At 37.6% G+C, this 23606-nt stretch overlaps 2 protein-coding genes and 1 long non-coding RNA gene across 3 annotated transcripts; 1 reads left to right on the forward strand and 2 right to left on the reverse strand.

Moving 5' to 3' along the window:
• Window positions 1-779: 779 nt before the first annotated feature.
• Window positions 780-9493, reverse strand: LOC131024153 (uncharacterized). Its single transcript, XR_009101668.1, has 4 exons — window positions 9204-9493; window positions 7507-7627; window positions 7293-7348; window positions 780-3782 (listed from the first exon to the last, which is right to left on the reverse strand). It is a non-coding gene; the product is annotated as an uncharacterized LOC131024153 (long non-coding RNA).
• On the forward strand, window positions 4161-7189 carry LOC131024152 (receptor like protein kinase S.2-like). Its single transcript, XM_057953654.1, has one exon. The coding sequence runs from the start codon at window positions 4519-4521 to the stop codon at window positions 6988-6990; it is 2472 nt and encodes an 823-aa protein (XP_057809637.1). The 5' UTR covers window positions 4161-4518; the 3' UTR covers window positions 6991-7189.
• A 7147-nt stretch (window positions 9494-16640) lies between the features above and the next one.
• LOC131024154 (protein PHR1-LIKE 2) lies at window positions 16641-21099 on the reverse strand. The gene is made up of 6 exons (XM_057953655.1): window positions 20599-21099; window positions 19005-19081; window positions 18830-18884; window positions 17559-17637; window positions 17399-17468; window positions 16641-17262 (listed from the first exon to the last, which is right to left on the reverse strand). Exons 1-6 carry the CDS (start codon window positions 20792-20794, stop codon window positions 16825-16827), a joined length of 915 nt encoding a protein of 304 aa, XP_057809638.1. The 5' UTR covers window positions 20795-21099; the 3' UTR covers window positions 16641-16824.
• Window positions 21100-23606: the final 2507 nt, after the last annotated feature.

The raw sequence follows: 23606 nt of genomic DNA on the forward strand, positions 1-23606 counted from the left end.
CAAAGTCCAATTTGTTATTTTTATTAATTATTTGGAATTAAAGGGAATATGAGCAAATTGAACTTTGATTTTTATGTAATTTAGAAAATTAACGATCCTAATACCAATTTATGAAGTATTAGAATAAAAATAAATGCGTAAATCAAAAAAGAATACGCTAACGAGGGTTAAACGTGAGCGGCGCTCACATAAAGAGCTCACATAAGGTATGTAGCATAACATTTATATATATATATATATATATATATATATATATATATATATATATATATATTGTTAGGTTTTTGTAGTACCATATTTTTAAATAATACTCTCTTCGTCCCTAAAAATTGTAATTTAAAGAGATGACACAAGCTTTAAAAAAAATGTAGTAGTTGTTTTTAAATAGAGATTGAGTTCGGTTATTTCCAAATAAAAAAAAGTCACAATTTTCAAGGACGTACTGATATAATAATAAGGTCATAATTTTCAGGGACGTACTGGTATAATAATAAAGTCATAATTTTCAGGGACGAATGAAATATATATATTAAATTTGGATCATATATTGTTTTCATGTGATGCACTAAAAATTGCTACATCTGACAAAACTTTTTAGTACCAAAAACATGGAAGGATAATATAGAAATATAAATAATAAGTATCATTTACAAATTATCATTTGCATATATTAAAAATGTCATTCCAAGCATTAAAAATATCATTTATAATACACAAAAATATATATTGTTAATTAAATTAAGAAATACTAAGGCAATATTAAGTTGAGTATCATTTAGCATAAATAAAAATGTCATTTAGTGTGAGTACAACATACGAGTATCATTTACATATAAGACTTAGTATATTCTTACTAAGAAATTGACATTTTAAATAATACTATTAATTAAAAAAAATCACTAAAGGGACGAGAGTTGAAGGACAAAGAGTCAAAAAACGTGAGGTGGATGCTTGGACCTCATCATGCGCTCAAGGCCCTTGGAGCGCACAAGAGTGGAGCTCTTATAAGTTATACTCCCTCCGTCTCAATTTAATAGACCATGTTTTCTTATTTTGACGTCTCAATTTAATATACCACTTTTTAAAATGAAAAATTATACATAATAAATACCCTTACGCAACTCATTATTTACATCAAATGCTATCGTGGCCCCCACAAAATTATCTCTTCTTTCACTTAAAAAATACTTCATCCATCCACGAAAAAATTTCTTAAGAGGGAGTGACACAAGTTCTAAGGAAAAAGTTGTTAAGTGTGAGAAACGGTTGTTGAGTGTATTGTGAATGGTAAAAATATGCTATAGTTAGTATTGAGAGTGGTGAAAAATAAAAAGTATATAGTTCAAAAATAAGTAGAAAATTATTTCGTAGACGTCCCAAAAAGGAAAAGTAGGAATTTCTTTCGTGGACAGAGAAAGTAATACTCTTTTCGTCTCACTCTAACAATCTCACTTTGTTTAGACACGGAGATTAAGAAATTTATTTTTTAGAAGAAAAGTGATATGGTCCACACTAATTAAATACTCCCTCCGTCCCAAACGAAATGTCATGTTTTCCTTTTTGGGCTGTCCCAAACGAAATGTCCTATTTCCTTTTTTGGCAATACACTCTCTCTATACTTAATATTTAAATAATTTTCACCAACCCACTTTATCTACTTTATACACATTTCTTAATCTCCGTGCCGAAAAGAAATAGGACATTTCGTTTGGGACGGAGGGAGTACATTTTTTATTATTCAAAATGGAAACGAGCCTATTCTAGTGAGACGTTTTAAAAAGAAAAACGAACATATTAGAGTGTGATCAAGGCAGTATCTTTATTTCTCTCTCTTATTTTTTTCACAAATTTATGTTATAGAAAAGTTACTTTTATTTTTTATTTTATTATAAATTATTTATATTTTAATATTCGTGTTCAAGCTTTATGGCCTTTTAAATTAAGACAGAGGTGTAACAAATTCAAGTGTTTCTAGATTTAAGATTATTACCGTTGATTACGATTGGACCGGATGACGAGGTACAGTTCTCGAAGCATGACCCTTAAGTCCATATTGAACAGCCTTGAGGTGTTACCAAACGTGTTTCATATTACATTTAATTAAGTAGTATTTTGCTATTAGTATATGCCACTAAGAAATTTTCATATGGCATCAATTTTTTAAAATAAATAAATAGTTTTAAAGATTATAAAGTTATTATCTTTCACGTTTAGTACATATTAGCAGTATATTTCAAAGTTTGCTTATTTTGATATCTCATAAATTATTATTGATATAATTAATTTTATAGATTACATAAAATTAAAGTTCAATTGTTTATTTTTTTAACATCAAATAATAAAATAATAATAATTCATGAAATATTAGAATTAAAATAAATATATAGAACAAAATATATAATAATCCCTCCGTCCCACGAATCTTGAGCAATTTATTTTTGACAAAAGTTTTAAGGAGTTAGTCTTTTGTGTGTTAAGTGTGTTAGGTGAAAAAGTGAAAATGTGAATAAAGGGAAAAACTTTTACAATATAAAAAAAATGCTCAAGCTTCGCAGGACGGAGACAGTAGTTCTCAATAGATGAAGCTGGTGCAATGGGGTACAACCTATAACCCCAAATTTTTTTTTAGCATTATAAAATATTAAATATTACTACTATTTTTTAAATTATTTTACCCTCCTTCCCCTTTTACTTTTTCACAACACAAACATTAGAGACATATTGAATTTAGAGTAAAATAAATTTCTTCTCTTCGTCTCTCATCATACTTTTCTTTAATTTTCTTGCGTCATTCGTGTTTTCGATAGGTTTCGTAAATATCTATGTTTAGTGACGTTTAGGGCCAATTGGAATCAGGTGAATCAGCCTGTGATCAATGATCTGAACATGAAACCATTGACCACGAGTTGGAACCAGAACCGAAATCACTGTATACCCGATTTGGTTACAAACCTCTTTGTAGCGAACTAAAAACCGACGGTTAACCGGCAGATCGAAAACCGCATGTTAACCTCCTAAAATATGCAATTTTTTTTAATTTTTAATTCTTTTTGTAAATCAAATTTCTCATTTCGTCCCCCTAAATAACTTCCTAGGAGGGAGAAACACGAGTTTTAAGATAAAGTTGTTGAGTGTATTGAAAGTATGAAAAAAAAAATATTATAATTATATTAAAAATGGTGAAAAAAATATTATAATTAGTATTGAGAGTGATGAAAATATAAAATAATAATAAATTGGGTATTATTAGTGATTGAGTAGTATCCCAAAATTGATAGGAAGTTATTTGAGGGAGAACTCAAAAGGAAAGATAGTAATTTGGGGGACAAATGACTAATAAAATTGTTTAGTAAATTTAATTTACTTGTTCAATTTTATAATTTGAATGTTGCAATTTATTTGCACATGTAAATTATAATTTATTTATTTTTACTTTGAATTCAATAAAAATACAAAATTTATTATATTTGCATGTAAATATGTTATAATTTTATTTTGTTTATAGTTTATTGTAGCAATTACTTGTAAATGCAAATTTTTAGCTCTGCTATCGATTGTCGTACCCATTAAGTGAGTCTTTATCTTTGGGCACGTATGAGTTTAAATATGTAGTTGTGAAGAAAAAATGACATACCAATAATTCCACGTAGATCGGCCGATAGGATTAGTCCCCACTGACATGGATATCACATGGTCAACAGTCACCCTTTGTTTTGCGTGTTGCTTACAAGCTCTACTTTCTTGACACTTCTTTAAAAACTTGTTTCTACATTTCCCTTTTCCTAAACAAGGCAAAAGGAAAAGAAAAATTAATACTCCCTCCGTCCACGAATTAAAGTCCTACTTGCACTTAAATTTTTGTCCACCAATTAAAGCCCTATTGTGCTTTATGTACCTTTTTACTCTTCTTCTTTTCCTATATTTACTACCATTTGCCACTAATGGACCCACCTTACAACAACTTTATCATTTTTATATTCTATATTTATTACACTTTATTACTAGTGGACTCACCACACAACACCTTTAACACTTTAGTCAACTACTTTATCACTTTAGTCAACTACCCTTATATTTCACCCACAACACCTTTTTCAGCTTTCTTAGTCTCCGTGCCCACCCTCAAATGGGACTTTAATTGGTGGACGGAGGGAGTAAAAAGGAGTTGTTTGTACATTCATCATCATCGCCACATTTTTCAAATTTCAGACAAAAACATCACAGCCACCTCTGCAGAAATCACAACCAAGCAAAACCTTTCTCCAGTGTGAACGCAGAAACCCAAAGAAGCTTCTTTTCCTTGTCTTTTTGTGCTTTAATTTCTGAGCTTTCAATGACGGAAGCCGGTAGGTTTTAGTTGAGAAATTTCAACACTTTCAACCTAATCCTGTTTCAAACATAGCCCACAATTCCTATAAACATATCACATTCAATTCGCTTTCCATTTTCACCCCTTTCTTCACCAATGATCGTCTAAAAAAGTTTGATCAATCTCACACCATTAAATTCCTTCACACCATGCATCTAAAGAGCCTCTGTTTCGTTCTTCCTACGGAGCTTGATGAGCCAGACCACAAGGGAGTCGAGAAACCAGCCGCCGCCGGTCGCGGCTGCGGCGGCCTCGCCCTCGACCACCTCCGCCGCTCGCTGCAGCGGTTCCTCCGCTCCAAATGGGCGGCCCCCTGCCATCACGACGCGGCTAGGAGGAATCTCTTCGCGGCGTTCGTGGACGCAGAGGGCGTGCAGATTCAAGAGAAGGTCGGCGGCGAGAATGCGCGGATATTCAGCTACTCCGAGCTGTACGTGGGCACGAGCGGGTTCGACATGAACGAGGTCCTCGGCAGCGGGGGCTTCGGCCGCGTCTACCGCGCCACGCTGCCTAGCGACGGCAGCATGGTGGCGGTCAAGTGCCTGACGGAGCGAGGGGAGAGGTTCGAGAAGACCTTCCTGGCGGAGCTGGTGGCCGTGGCGCACCTCCGCCACCGCAACCTCGTGCGCCTCCGCGGCTGGTGCATCCACGAAGAGCAGCTGCTGCTCGTCTACGACTACATGCCTAACCGGAGCCTCGACAGAGTGCTCTTCAAGAAGCCGGAAAACGGCGACGCCGCTCTCCTCAGTTGGGAGACAAGAAAGAAGATCGTCAACGGATTAGCAGCTGCTCTGTATTACCTTCACGAGAAGCTCGAGACGCAGATCATCCATAGAGACGTCAAGGCCAGCAATGTCATGCTCGATTCCAACTTCAACGCGCGCCTAGGCGACTTCGGCCTTGCCCGTTGGCTCGAACACGACCTCTCCTACAAGCCCAAGACGCCGCCGGTAGTGAAAAATCGGCAGTTCCGGTTGGTTGAGTCCACCAGAATTGGTGGCACCATAGGCTACCTGCCTCCCGAGAGCTTCCAGAAGAGAAGCATAGCCACAGCAAAAGCTGATGTGTTCAGCTTCGGTGTAGTTGTGCTGGAGGTCGTCTCGGGGAGACGAGCCGTTGATCTAACGTACCCCGATGATCAGATCATCCTGCTCGACTGGATCAGACGGCTCTCCGATGAGGAGATGCTCGTGCAGGCCGGGGACAGCCGGCTGCGTGATAGATCATCCAAACTCTCTGAAATGGAGCTCTTGCTGCGCCTTGGGCTTATGTGCACTTTCCACGAGCCACAGTCGAGGCCGAGTATGAAATGGGTTGTGGAGGTCCTCTCGGGCAACATATACGGCAAACTGCCCGATCTCCCCTCGTTTCAGACGCACCCCCTTTACATCAACCTAACGTCTTCGAGCAACACCAGCATGAGCAACACCGGGATGACAAAGTCGTCTAGGACGAGCAGCAGCGCCACCACGACGGCCTTCTACTCGTCCGACTTCGTCACGGCTAATGCAGAGACCATATACGTGACCGCTGAGTCCGAGAGGAGCAGCAGCATTCCTCCGAGCAAGACGTGTGCTAACGGGAAATGTAATTTCCCTGTGGTGGAAACTCCGAGAGTCTTCACATACGAGGAGATCGTCTCTGCCACGAACAATTTCTCCGATTCGAGAAGGGTGGCGGAGGTCGACTTTGGGACTTCGTACCACGGCTTCCTCGAGGGACGTTGCCACATCATAGTTAAGAGGCTGGGGATGAAGACGTGCCCTGCACTGCGGATGAGGTTCGCTAACGAGTTCAAGAACATGGGAAGGCTCCGCCACCGGAACTTGATCCAGCTCCGCGGATGGTGCACAGAGCAGGGTGAGATGCTCGTCGTCTACGACTACTCGGCCAGCCGTCTCCTCAGCCACGTCCTCTTTCATCACGACGATCACAAGAACTGGCAGTCGAAGCTGCCTTGGCGCCAGAGATACAATGTGATCAAATCACTTGCTTCTGCTGTTTGCTACCTGCATGAGGAATGGGATGAGCAGGTGATTCACCGAAACATCACTTCTTCTGCAATAATCCTAGATCAAGATATGAACCCGAGGCTCGGTTCGTTTGCTCTTGCCGAGTTCTTGACAAGAAACGAACAAGGCCATCATGTAGTCATCGATAAGAAAAAGTCCGTTCGAGGGATTTTCGGTTACCTGTCACCGGAATATGTAGACTCTGGTGAGGCAACTACGATGGCTGATGTTTACAGCTTTGGAGTGGTGCTGCTCGAGGTCGTTACGGGACATATGGCAGTCGATTTCAGGCAGCGTGATGTGTTGTTAGTTAAACGAGTACATGAATTCGAGGCACAGAAGAGGCCGTATAAGGACTTGGTGGATTGGAGGCTGGATGGAGAATATGATGATAAGGAATTGATGAGGCTAGTGAAATTAGGGCTGGCGTGTACACGGTCTGATCCAGATCGACGACCGAGCATGAGGCAGATAGTGAGTATACTTGACGGTCATGATCACTGGCTCGTGCAGACACGCTCGAGGAAGGAAGGAAGAGAAGAATGGAGACAGAGAAACGCACCTTCGGTGTGTCTCGTTAGAAGAATTCAAGCTCTTGGAGTACAATGATCTCGTCTAGGTTTCGACACCTATGTTTGAGAAGCATATGCTTGTTCTTTGATTTGTGTAATATAGATGCTGTTTTTCTGGTTCTTGAGATGCTTAGGGACGAGTTTGCTTTCAAGAGTGGCATTAGTGAGTAAGAATGTCTGAGTGTGGGATGTTTTGTACATGAGTTAAAAATTAAAAAAAACAGACTTTTAGTGCATAGGTATTTTCCATGAAAGTTAATTTGATGAGAAATGTTTCTGATTCATGTATGTCAGCAATCTTAACAAGAAAATTATAGACACATTATATTACAGCCTAACCTCGTTTCGATTCATTTCCCTGCAGCTTCCATGCCGCTCTTCACTGATCTTAGAAACTGCAACGAAAATGATGAATCAATAAGCAATTCTTCTGCATAGATGACAATGCTACACAGAAAATCTCATCTCATAGCTCTTAGAATTGCAGCAGCAGAGAATAAGACTGTTGAGACTTGAACCAAATTCTAAATTTCAAGAAAAGACTAAACCAAACCAAGTTTGTGTGACGTCGTGTTAAGTGACTTCTCCCGTAAGAGGAGCCTCATCCGCACTTCTGTTTTCATCTTTTGCCACCAAAATGTATATCCTAAGTTTTTAGTAACAGCGTACCGAAACTGCCAGAAAGGATCGTAAAATGGGAATTAAGGAAGGTGCTAACGCATATGATGTCCTACGAGAGATGAAAGAACAATAGAGATAACAAGACGTAGAAAATCAATCAAACCTTAGATTTCAGCAGTTATTTTAATACTTATGCAGAAGATATTCAAGATAATCAAATCACCTCCATTCCAACATGGAACTAACATGTATAAGGACTCCTTGATTTCTTTCTTTACCAATGTTACCCTAGAAAGCTCCATATTAAGGCAAGAGAAAAGGATAAGAGCTCTGATATATGTAACAAGAGGCACTTTGGAAATTGAGACGCTTCTTTTTGAAGAACTATTCAGTCCAGACTCTAAACACTTTATAGACAGAAACTTGCCTCGCGGATGGAAGCATTATCGTATTTCAGAATAAGTATCGACTGATATGTCATGAGTTTGGTCATTTCCATCATTCAACGAGTGGATAGAGTCATCGAGATTATAATATGTAAAGTGACTCATGTCGACAACCAGTATCTAACTACTCTAGATTAAAAAAAGCTCATACAAACTCACATTAAACACACTCAATCAATCACATTAATATGAAGGTAGCGCCAAAGGATGATGAAGCTAGAGGATGAGAAACTATATATCACTTCTGATATAAGTTCCCATCTCAAGATTTGAGAAATAACTTACTGAAATCAAATCTACCACGGCTAAAAGATTCCCTAGGAGACAAATAGCCAGGATAAATACGCAGATAATGACAATAAGATTAGGTTAAACTACAGAGCAATGATGCTAGGGGAACTCAAATATGCAAACGAGCAGACTAAATGTGACCATTCTAAACAAGGATCCAAACAGATATCCCATCTCCCTAAAACATATACTAGCTATGGAACCAACATAAACAACTGGTGTTTCTACAAGTCGAATTCACAAAATTGTGATTTTAATTTCTAGTTCATATCAGTTATCCACGGCACCACTTTGTTTACCTCGCATATCAGCTATGCAAGATTAACTATATGATGAACTGCAAACGACCTTTCCAGTTCATGTAATTTGATTCTTAGCCGAGTATATAAGCCAAGATAATTCGATTTTTTTCATGCAAAGAAGTAACATCACATTTTAGTTGTAGATAGAGGTTTACAAGATATCAATTAAAGAGATACAATACTCAGAAATGAAAATCACATCAAATTCAGAGTGCAACAATCTTGAAGAGATGTGTATGCTTCAAACATAAGAAGTTTTCTTCACTCTCAATTTCTGATCTGACAGTCACTGTAGTTCTCACTGAAACTGTTAATTTATTCGATAAAATTAAAACTGAATAAGTAAAATAAAGATGAAATCTTTGGTAAATCAACTCTGACGCAGCACTCAACATGACAACATCCACTCTATAATCAATAGTTTCCTAAAATTCAATTCAAGTTAATATTTTTTCTAACAGATTCTAGCCCACAAGATTACAGAAAATATATTAAAGTAAACAGTGCAACAATCGGGTTTTAGTATCAATCATCCACAGAGCATTCAAATTTCCAACTACATTGTAATGAAATATGTATATAATGCTTACCTTCTTTCAATCTTTTATGGGTTCTGAGTAGAAGACGTGATAAGGGAATAACTACATCCCAAAATTTGCAATTTTGAACTCCAAAAACAAAGAAAGAGGGAACAGACAGAGAAGAGGAAAGGAGGAGCTGGGATTCAAGAAAATGTCAAAAGTAGAGATGCATTATGGCTCAGAATGACTTACTTTTCGTTAAGTTTGAAATTCCTGAGTGGAGAGGAGATGCAATGATGAATTTGACTTGAAGCTGTATTTTCACATAGAACACACACTAACTTCAAAAGTTTCCGCTGTTTCTGCATGTGCTCTCAACTTTACAAAAAAAAAATTACACTAGTTTTTTTTTTTTTTTTGGTTCTGTTTGCGTGGGTATTGTGAAATTTGCTTAACTTTCCAGTTCTACCGTAAAAGTTCGAAACTGGAAAATAAAAATTTACATTAGGTCGAATTCAGCCTTTGATTACTACGCCGTTTAACATTTTCTTCAGCTTACTTTGTGAAAATTGTGAAAATGATAGATGTATATTTATATGCATTTGCATATGATATGCAACATACAATCTACAATATCCACTTTTTTCCATTATATTTTTTTTTTAAATTGCAAACATAATTTATATGTTTGTACCGTACAATCGGATTGCACTCTATTTTTTAATATAAAAGAAAAGTTTATCTCATTTTCCTCCGTATTTAGATGGGAAATATTACTCCATTTCGTGATAATATTACCATGAATAGAAGTGAATATAACAAAAAAAAAAAAATTATCTAAATTATTTTTATATTCCATCTTAAAAGATTACTCACCCAACAAAATATATGTAAAATAAAATAATAATAAAAATTAAATTTTCACTCTTTTTCATTTAAAAGAGCGCACATAAAGTGATAAAAGTGAAAATGATGGGACCAAAAGTGCGACAAAATCGAGTTTTTCTTAATAAATTTCTATGGAATAAAAAATGTTATTTGTTTTAGCTCAATTTGAAGTATAATTTCCTCTGTCTCCTAAAAATATGTGGATGTGTGGGTGACATTAATTTTAAAAAATACTCCCTGCATCCCATTACAAATGTCTCACTTTTCATAATGGGATGTCTCATTATAAATGTATCATTCATTTTTTGGCAATATATGTATGGGGTTAAATACCACATTCCCCCCAACGTTGACACCCCTATCGCCTTTAACACCCTAACGTTAGGGTTGGCGCTGTTTACTACCTCAACATGTCAAAACTGAAGCAAATTGCCCCTTGCGTTTTAATGATGCTTAATCCCGTTAGAGTTGCGCCTTAGGCGGCCGTTAAAACGCGGGAAGCGATTTGCTTCAGTTTTGACACGTTGAGATAGTAAACAGCACCAACTCTGACGTTAGGGTGTTAAAAGCGATAGGGGTGTCAATATTGGGGGGGGGGGGGAATTGGTACTTAACCTAATAAAAATGTATTGTGAGTGAAAAAAGGATCCCACTTTATGAAAAGTAAGAATGGAAAATAAATGAATTGTGATGGATAGTATTAAAAAATGAAAAGTGATTGATTTTGTGAGATGGTCTAAAATAACAAAAAGTGCATGTTTTTAACAGACCTGTTAAATTTACTTTTTTATTTTTATAAAGGGTTTTGGTAAATGGAGGTTTGCTAAACTATCAATCTTTTAAAAATTGTCTATCACATATACCTAATTTTTAAATTGTCTACAATTTATACCCATTTCATTATTTAATTAATTGTCTAACAAACACAAGGAAGAATCTTTCATGTTTGTCGTACACTTTTCCGTCTGACTAAATTTTAAAGGGTAAATATCACTTTCTGTCCCATCGTTTGGCTGAATTATCGATTATGTCCCAACTTTTCGATAAAATTTAATTGGTACCCAACCTATCAACTTTTTTTTTAATTGTGTCCCGTAAAAAATTTTCGGCACTCGGGAGTTGACGTGGAACGCCAGAAACTTATTACGTGGAACTATAAAAACACTTGAAATTGCCAGCATTATTAAACTTAATATATATATATATATATATATATATATATCTACACACACACACATATATATATATAATACCTATGTGGCACTAAAACGACCCCGCATTGAAGGTTTGAAGAAAAAATCCAAATCAAGAAGCGAAATCCCTCCCTCCAGTCGAAAGAACAATGGTTGAAGAAGTTAGGTGAAATTCGAAGAAATCAGACACGCTTGCCCAGACGAAGATTTCCCTAAAGAAATTTGAAGAAATCGATTCCTTCATCCATACCTTGCGCGGCGACGATTCATTCCTCTCGGTAGGCTAATTTCGAACCCTAAATATTGATTTTCATTTCTTCATGGTATCGATGACGAATCTTGATTTCAAACCCTACATTTAAGCTGATTTCGAGTAGGTAGTTTTGCAATTTTGAATCTTGATTTCGAACCCTTCATTTAAGCTGATTTCTAGTAGGTAGTTTTGTGATTTCGAATCTTCATTTTGAACCCTACATTTAAGTGTGTGCGTCTGAGTAAATATTGACCGTTCGATGAGATATTGGGGTCTAAAACACAATGAGATAATGCATTTGCTGATTGTTATATACTTTTCTGAGTTGAATTATCATTTTGGTGAATTTTGGTAATGATGGAACAGTGGACATTTGGTGAATTTGTGACAATGATGGAATAGTGAACTGCCAAGATTGATTTTTTAATGCTCGTTTGTTGATACTAGACAATTTCGAGCTCTATCTCTTGTCTTGATAAGTCTCTTTTTGTGATGCTCATGAGATACTAGACATGATTTAGGAGTATGTTACTATACTTATTGGTGTTTTAAGACATGATTTAGGAACACTTCATGTTATTTTATTGGCTTATTTGCCATGGGTTTAACTTAATGAATAGAACCTATTTTTAACCATTTCTTCCAATTATGAAATGTGACATCTGATAAACATATATAATGATGAACAACAAAAATATCGATAAAACAACAATACTCTATTACCAAATTCTAAAAAACAACATAGAGTCTCATTTTTTTTTATCAGGCAAAGAACAACATAGAGTCTCATACATGATACACCAAAGAACACAATTCGGATGATACGTAGTTTTACTTAGGAAGACGAAGTCTTGGTGACGAGACAAACTCTACATGACCTACGAAAATTCAAACGAACAATACCATATAGGTAATAATGAGAACAAAGAACAATGCTTGAAGTCTACCCTTCGCTGCCTTCAAAGATTTCTTCAACGACCTATTTTCAACACGGTATGCTTGCATCTTCATCTCAAGATCCTCCTTTGAATCTTGAAGCTTTTGGGCAGCAAGTTTTTGTTCTTTTTCTATCATTACATTACTTTTCCGTATGCAATGAAGAAGGGCCGATCTCGCTCTTCCATCAAATGGATCATTGTACCATTGAAAAAATTTGCAATCACCCGGCTAATTACCAAAAAACTGAATTTTAGGAATAATTTCATAAAAACTCAATTAAACCTCAGTTATAGGAGGAACAAAACTCACCAAGCTTGCAAGAGGACACCTCCAAAATCTTCGACCAGGATTAGCTACACTAAACGACCTAATAAGGTTACATTCTCCATGAATGCAATATTCTTTGATTCATGAATTGAGGGACTCCTCACTGTAAGTATTCTCCATTCTTTGCTGGCAACGAGATGAAAGGCGCCCTTCTTCTTCAGTTTATGCATCAACAATTCATTTGCTTTTCAATTTCTGAAATTAAGGTTTTGAGATTGGAGAAATGTCTTGACAAGAACGATGACCACTTTAAAAACACGCTGAATTGTTGAATTACGCGTCTTCCTTTTTTTATTTATTTTTTATTCCATGTAATAAGTTTCCAGTGTTCCATGTCAACTCCCGAGCGCCGAAATTTTTTTACGAGACACAATTAAAAAAAATTGATAGGTTGGGTACCAATTAGATATTATCGGAAAGTTGAGACATAATCGATAATTCGGCCAAACGATAGGACAAAAAGTGACATTTACCCAATTTCAAACTCACCAAAATCTCCAACAACTGCATTGAATTCATAACCACATTGTTAGTGGTGTTGATTCTCTATTCCACATACTTGGGGTGTATTTATACCTCGTTTTCTTGATATTGCGCGCATAATATCTCTCTTAAATACATGAGTGCATAATACCCCTTTTCTGAAAAGTACAATGCATAACACTACCTCTCTTTAATTGCAATTGTGATTATAATGCGCCAACTACTGGGCGCATAAGCTACAATTGCGAACGCATAATACAAATATTGCAATCGCAAAAAATAGAAATGTGAATGCATAGTAAAAGATTGAGAGCGCATAATATTGAGAGCACATAAATGGATTACATAACAAAGAGAACACATTTGGTAGATGGAATGGAATGGATATAAATTTCTCAATATTGCGCTGACATGATAGGATTCATAGAATCAATATTGCGAACGCTTTACTAATGAAATAGGACGATAATCCAATTTACTATAACGCATAAATAGATAAAGAAACAAACACATAATTAAAAATAGGGGTAATTGCCTATAAATTCCTAACGTTTACACGGAATTGGTTTTTGCACCTTTTTTATTTTTCTACTTTTAAATACCTAACATTTCGTTTTTGTCTCGAATTTGTCCGGTGATCGGTTTTTTATTAAGTCGGCGCCTGAAATAACACAATGACAGCCGGAATCGACACGATGGCAGCCGAAAATTGACACCTAGGCACTTTTATGACATGTGGAAAAAAACTTTAAAAAAAATAATAAAAGAAATCCACCACCTCATCTTCCCTAACCTTCCCAACTCCCAAACCCTACCTTCCCCTCTCTTCACCCGCCGCCGCCGCCTGCCACCAGGCCGGCGCTCGCCGTGCGCCGCCCCTTCCCCATTCCCAAAACTCATCGGCCTTCCCCCTCACCAGACCCCGTCAGCCTTCCCCCTCCATCTCCCCTGATCTCGCCACCCCCCTTCCCCCTCCCAAGACCCCCGTCAGCCCTCCCCCTCCGCACATCTCGAATTCAGCCTCTGAAATCTGCGATTTCATGGCGATTTGGTGAAATCGAGCCTCTAAACGATGAATTCGCCTTCAAATCCTGACCCCTCGGCTCTTGGTGAAATCGAGCAGCGATTTCATGGCGATCTCTGGTGTAGGCGACGGTGGCGGGGGGTGGCGAGTACCGGCCTGTTGGTGGTGGTGGCGATGGTGGTGGTGGCGCGGCAGGGACGGCGCGAATATATATAATTGGCGGTGAACTGGGGATCTAGGGTACGAATTGGAGAGACCAGAGAGAGAGGGAGTCGATTTGGAGGGTTTCAGGCGCCAGTGGTGGTGGTACGGGCGTCGTCGCCGGTGGCGGCAGGTGGGGGGATGGGTGGGGAGGGAATTAGGGTTTGGAAGTATGAAAGATTGGGGAAGATGATGATGATATTTTTTTAAAAAGTTTTTTTCCACATGTAATAAATGTGCTTAAGTGTCAATTTTCGGTTGCCACCTCATCCATTCCGGCTGCCACAGTGTCAATTCCGGCGCCGACATGAGAAAAAATCGATCACCGGACAAATTCGAGACAAAAGCGAAAGGTTAGGTATTTAAAAATAGAAAAAAAAGGTGCAAAAACCAATTCCATGTAAACGTTAGGAATTTACAGGCAATTACCCCTTAAAAATAAATATATGGTGCCATAACAAATAAAAATTAAATAATGGGTATTTATGCGCAAAAATTAAATTATGGGTAATTTTTGCGCTCACATTTATGCACTCATCTTGAGCACAAATTACATGCCTACAAATTAAACAAAGAAAAATAAAATAACATACAAATCATATAGTTTAAAAAATTCGTGCAAATTACAAGATTCATGCTTGCAATCATTGTGTAATTATGACTCACAACAGTTTTTTACATACAAACAAATATTTAAAAAGGTAAATGGATATAAATGGTAGACAATTTGAAAAAGGAGTAAATAATTTTAAGAGGTGGGTAGTTTTAACTAGGGTTAATACCGTGAAAAATCATGAACTTTGGTGTGATTTCCAAATTTTCCAAGAATTATTTTTTTAATCAAATTTTCCATGAACTTAAACACTCGAACAATTTTTCCATGATTTTTACCTCCGGTGATGCTCCGGGCTGACATGGCAATTACAAGCTGATATAGCGCTGACATGGCGCCAACTATAACTAAAAATTGACACATGGAAAATAGAAAAACAAAAAAAGCAAAAAGAAAAAGAACCCCCCCCCCCCATCGTCTCCCCCATTTTCCCCATCGGCCAAACCCTAATTTCACCTCCTTCCACCCGCCGCTGCACCAGATCCGGCGCCCCTACGCTGCCTTTCCCCACCCGCCAAACCCTCATTTCACCTCTTTCCACCCGCCGTCGCACCAGATCCGGCGCCCCTGCCGCCGCCGCGCCAGTCTTTGCTCTGGCCTTGAGCTGCTGTGCTGTGGTCTCTGCTCTGGCCGCCGCCTCCCTAACCAACCCTGCAAATCCGCCGCCGCCCTCTCCGCTGCTCTGATTCGCGGCCTTTACCACCACCACACCAGATCCGCTGCCCCTACGCTGCCTTTACCACCACCACCCTGCAGATCCGCTGCCTCCCTCACCACCGCCTCCGGCACCAAACGTCTGCTGATTCGGCGCCCTCACCACCGCCTTGGCACCCGCACCAGATCCGGCGCCCCTGCCGCCGCCGCGCCAGTCACCTCCGTCCCTCGATCTCAGACACGCAGACTTTCTTTCCGGCGGAGCTCGACCACTAACACACACACAGAGAGAGAGAGAGAGAGTTCTGAGCTCAAAACGATGTCGTTTTACCCCCACCTAAACGACGTCGTTTTGATTCACCGCCGGTGACGCCATGTCACTTTTCAGGTCTCTTAAAAATGCCATGTCAGCACTCAATTTGGGGATTTTTGAAAATCATGGAAAAATTATTCAACCCCTTAAGTTCATGGAAAATTTGATAAAAAAAATAGTTCATGGAAAGTTTGGAAATCGCACCAAAGTTCATGGTTTTTCACGGCATTAACCCTTTTAACTATTACCATTTAATTAAATTTGTTTGAAGTGTGTAGGTTTTACCTATGATAGGCTTATTAAAAGGTTGTAATGCTTCAATTTTTATAATTAACCAAATTATTATTTAGAAAATCCTAATTAACTTGTTTCTTGAGTCCAAATGTTATACGTTCAAATTTCAACGAGTCTTATTAGATTGAGCTTGAAATTATTTTTTCATGTATGATCTACCTCTTTTATAGTATGATTTACACATTATTGCACCAAATTAGGGTTTACGCAATTACTTACCTCGATAACGACTGCGTTCCTCGTCTGATAAAATGAAGTACAAATACACACTACATTCCATGAAATCGACCTAATTTAAACAAAAATAATGATCAAGATTGTGCATTGAGATATCCAAAGAATTCTGCACTTTCACTATAATATACGAGTCATTGTCCCAATGAATACAGAGAAGGATCAATTCCACTTCAAAAGTGCTTCCTATCATCTTTTTGGAGAAATGTACAAACAACTGATAATAACAAGATTAAGGCAAACCAACCCTTCTCCATTCTTGAATTTTAATGCTTCATCCAAAATTTGACATCATCCACTCCACCGGCCTCATACTGCCGTCAATAGGCATCGTCTCCCCGGAGCTGAACAAAGGGCGCGGTCTTTTCTTGAGCGCCGCAGCCGCCTGTGACTCGAGAGTCGAGGGAGAAATCGGGCTCCCATTTGATGACATCATGCCGCTGTCCATGGAGCAGTCACCAAGCCGGGCAGGCAGGCGTGGAATGCTGTGCCCATCTGTCGTATCCGAGGCATCACAGGACACGGGAGGCACGGACAACACGCCATTACAGTCGTGTGCGACCTTGATTGCTAGATCGGAGAGCTCTCTCCGGGCAGCCTCCAGCCCAGCTGAGGCCACTGCCTGATCATCGAGTGCTTTACAAGCTTTGTCGAGGATCGACTGTAGGTACTTGCTTTGTGCTTCTATCCGGATCTGCAGGCGTCGCTGAACCTGGTATAAAAATCACAAGAAAACGCTTTTGTTCGAAAATTTGGTAGTGAAGGACAAAAGTGCCACAAAAAACTTCATATGACCTATGTGCACCAAAATATTTAACCAGTAAGCAGATAAGATCAAAAAATCAAACCTCTAGCTGCTCGTGCAATCGTTGTTGAACTTCCATCTGCACGCGCAAAGCCTCAGTTACCTGGTAACCACTGTTAAAAATGTGAAAACATAACTATATGTCTATATAAACAAGAAAAGTATTTAGACAAATAAGATGCTCGGAGGTATAGATGAAGTACTCGTTGATATCTTGGGCCATCATTTTTGATGAAGTTGATGTAGACGAACCTGTATCCTGACTCTCAGCGATACAAGATACTGCAGCCGGAATAATAAGAAAACAATCAATTAGTTCATGAGCCATTTATGATCTAAATTAAGACTACATGTAGTGAAATATTTTTTGATGAATTTCTTTGCTGCACTCAAATTCTCTATGGAGACGTGAAACTATTCAGCTGGAACTACTTCTATGAGTTAGGGAATGGGAAAATAATGAGAGGTATGCTTTAATCTTAGTGAAAACCGAAATTTAGTTATTACGTCTCTGAACCAATCAGAGACGCAGCTAAATGCAGAAAGAGCTTCGGGAGTTTGTAAAACGAACATTTTACTCAGAATGCTACATCAAGCCAGTCCCAAGCAGCATAAACCACTCGGGCATAGTAATCATTCTTCTTGGAGGAGATTAGTACAAACGAATGAAATAAACATGGAGAAATAATAATATGGACATGATGCCAATTCTAAGTATGTTCAAGCACTGAAAAAGGAATAGTGATTGATTTCTTCACGGTTTTTATAAATATATCTATATGTTTGGAACTCATTTACACCCCATACTTTTTAACAAATAAAGAAACTTGAAAAATTTAGTACAACCATATGTTTTTTTCATTTTTCTAGTAAATATTTTAATTTCGTAGACAAATCCATAATTTCTTATATAAAATCATTCATATCGCCAAATAATAATAATGATCACAATCATGTGTAATAACAATTTAAGTAAATTAATATTTCAATTATTACTTTAAGTTTAAAAAAATAAAAATATCATTGATAAATGTAGATCATGATGGTTAGGTAAAAGAAATATCTAAAAATTCATTTCTATTTGTATTTGGACAGAAGGAATAGTTAATCCCATGCTTTTGTGAACGGGAAAGCTAAACTGTATCGATAATCATATTAGGAATAAACATGGGGACCATTCCATTCTTATGTCATTTCTTCACACACTAATCTTGTTGTTTTCGGTTATGATTCATCTCCTACACTAGTATGACTTGTTCAACAATTCCAGCGTTTTTAATCCATATCTATGTTCGGATAACTATTCAGACGGGTAGCACTCACGTGTCAATGTGATTTTTCAGTCATCTCTTCACTAGCATTCTAAGTTATAATTATTTATAACATGCAAATAGAGCTGGCAAAAGCAAATGCAACATATATACATGGAATGTTGGAAATGACTAGGAATAAGCACGAAAAATTCCTCGATTACCTTCTTTTGAGACTTCAGTTAATTCCTTGCCCGCTTGTTTCCCCATCCGGTATTTCTGAAATATCAGATTACTCAATACTACATGCTTATCCATAAAGTGTGCCACATATCAGGAAAACTTTTATTGCTATATCAACGAAAATTCTCCGATTCAGGAGCTACGTTAGTGGCATACCTGAAGATGAGATTTCAAATGGTACAAAGTCAAGCCTTTTACTCCCATGGTTCTCATAATTGTTTTTGGTGTCGCTTCTGCAATACAAAGGAAGCTACTGGTCATTTGCCAAAGTCAGAATCAGTTACTATTGTAATTGTATAGATAGATGCTCACGAGCTTGTTCAGAAAAATTTCTCAAATATGTTTCAGTGCAAAGAAGATAACCGGAGATACAAAGCCTTACAACCCATTAAACTTTTTATCTAAGAATTCCACGTTGGAGTGAATATAAAACCCGCCTAAACATCTAAAGCATCACTTGAAGTTAAAACTGCAAGCTTGCCTTCAAAATACACAGGTCTAATTTTGCAGTCTCACAGATGCTTCCATTGATCCTTTGATTTTAGCCTTAGTCATTTATCTGGAGTATATTCATCAAGATTATGGTTGCAATATTCAAAATTAACAAAAGCAAGAGTACAGAAACCATGAATATTTTCGCCTAGGAGGTTCAGCTATAGGCTAAAGACAACCGTAGGAAGGTCTGGGAAAACAAGTTTAATCTTCGGGTGGACCTACTAATACTGGATGCTTACGAATCAGAAAGACTGATATCTCGGCTCTGATTAGTCGAATGAAACCATAATTCTTATATATTCCACTAGCTAGCCAACTTTATTTCAAACGGAACAAAGTTGAGCTAAGTGAAGCACTTAGTTCCTTAGAGACAACATAGATCTCCATATCAAACTGAAGGTAACAACACTTCAAGTGCAACTTCGAAGAGCCAAAAGGCCAACACTTCAAGTGCAACTTCGAAGAGCCAAAAGGCGCAAATCAACGTATGAACAGATTCCACACTCTAAAACATATTGATTAAACACCAAAGATTCCAAGAGAATTCCCCCCTCCCCCCCCCCCCCCCCCCAAAAAAAAAAAAATTCAGTGAAGAGGAAAAGTATCTAAATTGATACTTAAATATCCCATTAAAGATGACAAACTATAGCAATATTGTGATATTGATCCTTTCTTCTTCTGTTTTTTAATTGAATTGAAAAAAAAAAAGGTAATTCAGCTTTGCAAGAGTCAGGGGACATAAAACAGAACAACTGAACAAAGATGTGTCCCTCCCCACCAGAAAAGTGGGGAGAAATGGTTGTAGTGCTTTATGGAAAAACATGATTAAAAAAAAGAGAGGGAAAAGGTTAAAAGTCATTTGTAGAAGACAGAATAAGAAATTTACAGCCCTGTAACTGAATACCCTCCAACAAATTGGAGCTTAACAAATTTTGTGAAATTCACATCAGCAAGATTGAGTTACAGGAACATGCGATCATACTTATTTTCTTTTTTCAACAAACTTTGGAATCCTAAAAGCATTTGTTTTGCAGCATTTCAAACCCCAGTTCGTTACAGAGCTATTTCTAAATAGAATATCAATTTCTTAACTTCTTCATCCATAACAATTTTACTCCACTTAAATAATTTCACAACAAGATCAAATTTTTAACATGCCCTCCCACAAAAGTTCGTTGAAGATGACCAACAAAGTCAAATTTTAAAAAATCTCGATTATGTCCCTACAAAAAAAAAACAAAAAATAGGGACTCACTATCAGCGCCGCCGAGCTGCGTGACGGCGTCGACAAATCTCTCATGGAGGTCGGCCGTCCAGCGCAGGCGCGGGCGAGGATCAGTGGAGAGGACGAGACACGCATCTCCAGGCAAGTTGGTGCCGTCCAACGGTCCCGGATAATCCCCCCCTCCCGCCTCCACTGCCAAACTGTGTATTGGCAAAGCCGAATACATTCTCTCTCTATCACTCGCTCTCTCTCTAAGATTAAGGGGTTTTCTTTGAAGAAAATATGTCAGCAAGATTGAAGGAGCTGCGAGGTGAGACGGGATGGGAAAGAAAATCCAGTTTTGTGTGGTTTTGGAGGAGTTATGGTTTGTTTTTGAAGTTAGGAAAGGTGGTGGGGTGGGGGTAGGGGTGGGGGTCGGGAGGAAACAAGACAGCGATGTCTTGTTCTGTACTGTCTTTGTCTGTTATTTTGGCCAGTATTTGTCTTTATATATATCTATGGGTCGAAGGTAGTACATGTAGGCGTGGGAAGTGTGTGTGGTGTGTGAGAGAGAAGGGAGAGGTAACATGGTGCATGGGCTGGCATTGCCATTTTCGATGTTTTCTATGGACTGCTTTTTTCATGGAGGCCACTATTACCATCAATACACTACAACTCGCTCTTCTTTACCGCCCTATTACTTTTTTCTATTTTCTTCTTCTAGTTTTCTATAGGACTACACCAAATGTGAGGCTTGCCATTTTCTTGTTTTTTTTTTTTTTCCTTTGAAATTTAAAATAAAATGGCCTGCTATCTATTTGCAAATGGATTTCAAAATATTTGAATCTCAATGACATTAGCTTCCATAGTTTCATAACTAATTAGAGCATCCGCAATGAGCTTACTTGATAGCCTACTTGATAGTAGATTGTGTTATTGAGTAAGTAATGCTGCATTAGGGTTACTTGATAGCTTACTTGATTTTTTTAGTTTTTAAAGAGGAGAGAGAGATTTTTAAAGAGGAGAAGAGAATTAAAAAAAAAAAAATTACTCGTGCATCTCGAGTAGCACTCGAGTAAACCCCCCCCTACAACGCCCTACTCGAGTGCAACGCTCTACTCGAGTAAGGGCGTTGCCAATGCTCTTAGTACTGTAATTAGGGTGGATGTTGGGAAAATTAATAAAATTTTAATGATATATAAAAACTTTTCCTATGGATGATAAGCCTTATTAATGTAATAATGGTTTGTTACTCATCTATTATATTGATTCATTAGTTTGAAAGAAAAGAAAGTATTTATTCAAATTTCAGAATATAGGATCAGCTGATAAAGAGAATATGGTGATGAGAACTCATGGATTCATCAAAAAGGCAAACGGAAGGTCAACCTACAGCAATAGACAGAGTCTCCACTAAATTTAATGAAGATCCCATCAAATATGGTTCGGTGTTAGGATATGTACGAATTACGATGTAATTAGACTTTCTGCTACATCCTTGTACTTGACTTGACATTCGAAAGCGATGACACCCAAATGAAATGCAATGGGAAAAGGAGAACAACAGGGCAATTACAAATCTCACCAACTATCAAAGATTGAAAACATTCCCTCCAACAAAAGTTTTTCATTTAAGGAGTATAAATATCTCACCACCTCCAACAGAAAAACTACTAGAAACGTTGCGCATTTCAAATCTTAAAGCTTTCCAAATCTTCACATTCAAAGCCAAAAAACACAGCCTATTTCTAAAAAAAGAAATAACTCATTGTGCAAAAGCTTTCATCTGAGATATTATTGTTAGATCTCTCAGAAGATTACTTACATATGTTTCCTCAGAAGGCAATCCTTTTGAAATATCTAAATCCTAAATTTTAAACATACTGAAATCATTCTTCGTAATAGTGTGTTCATATAATTAGTTAGAACCCACAACTCCGAAAAACCTTTCACCACTTGTAATAGTTGGGTGTTAAATTAGAAAAAGTCCAACAAGAAAGTTGCGTGTGAGTAGTCCGAAAGATTTCAGGATATCGAGTGCTACCAAAGCAATAGCCTGCGGGTCATGTCCGCGTAACAACGTGAAGCTCAACTTAACGTAACTAGTCGATCTAGCTGACTTGCAGCTGTGAAATAAGAAATCTGATTATAATGGATTCCCTTGTTCAATATGACCGTGGACATCGACTTTGAACCACGTAAAAATATTTTGTGTTTGTTACTCTTAGTATCTACTTAGCTATCTGTTTATTTACAAAGCTTACCTACATTAATCTTTTATTCTGATTGCTTAATATTTTAGTATAACTTCTATGTAAGTGATAAGCTGAAAAGATAATATAAAAATATTTTCATATAGCTAGTTATTTAAAACCATCACATTCCGCACGCACTTTAATTTTTTTTTTGATCAAGTAAAATTTTATTAGAAAAAGGACAAGGTACCAGCAGTACCAATACTAGAACAAGAAGGGGATCTTGTACTCACAGGAGCACCAGGTAGAGAAAGAAATATTTTCTCCCACAATTTGAAACCACTTGTTCAATTGATCAGCTGAACTGCTGTCAGTACGATTCTTAACGATCACTTAGTGTGAACATATTTTTGGACTTTACTCAGTCTACCAGTTAGCTGATTAGGATCAACCACGATTGACTCATTATCAGCTGGACATGTTCTTCGACATAATTTTGATAAAAAAAATGAAAAAGTTGTAATTGGTGTATTCTCCTTCCTCCCTCTCCATACACACCAATACGCACTCGCTCAGGACCAACAATTGGTATCAAAGTAGGGGTTCAAAAGACCTTTGCATATGTAGATATGGTTTTCTTGAACTGATCTTATAAAATCTTTTCTTTTTCAAAACATCAGTCTTACTGCATCTGTGACATGGATCAATCTACTCGTGACCTTCTTATGTACTCTGTATAAAACTATGAACTGTGAAAATTCAGGATGTGGAGTCATCTGCTTAGTCAGCACAACATGATGCTGAAAGTCCTTACTAAAGGACCTATTGTCATCTGTACCAACCAAGTCAAAATCAAAGGACTAG

Source organism: Salvia miltiorrhiza, chromosome 5 (genome assembly GCF_028751815.1).
Source record: "Salvia miltiorrhiza cultivar Shanhuang (shh) chromosome 5, IMPLAD_Smil_shh, whole genome shotgun sequence".
NCBI classification, from domain to species: Eukaryota; Viridiplantae; Streptophyta; class Magnoliopsida; order Lamiales; family Lamiaceae; genus Salvia; species Salvia miltiorrhiza.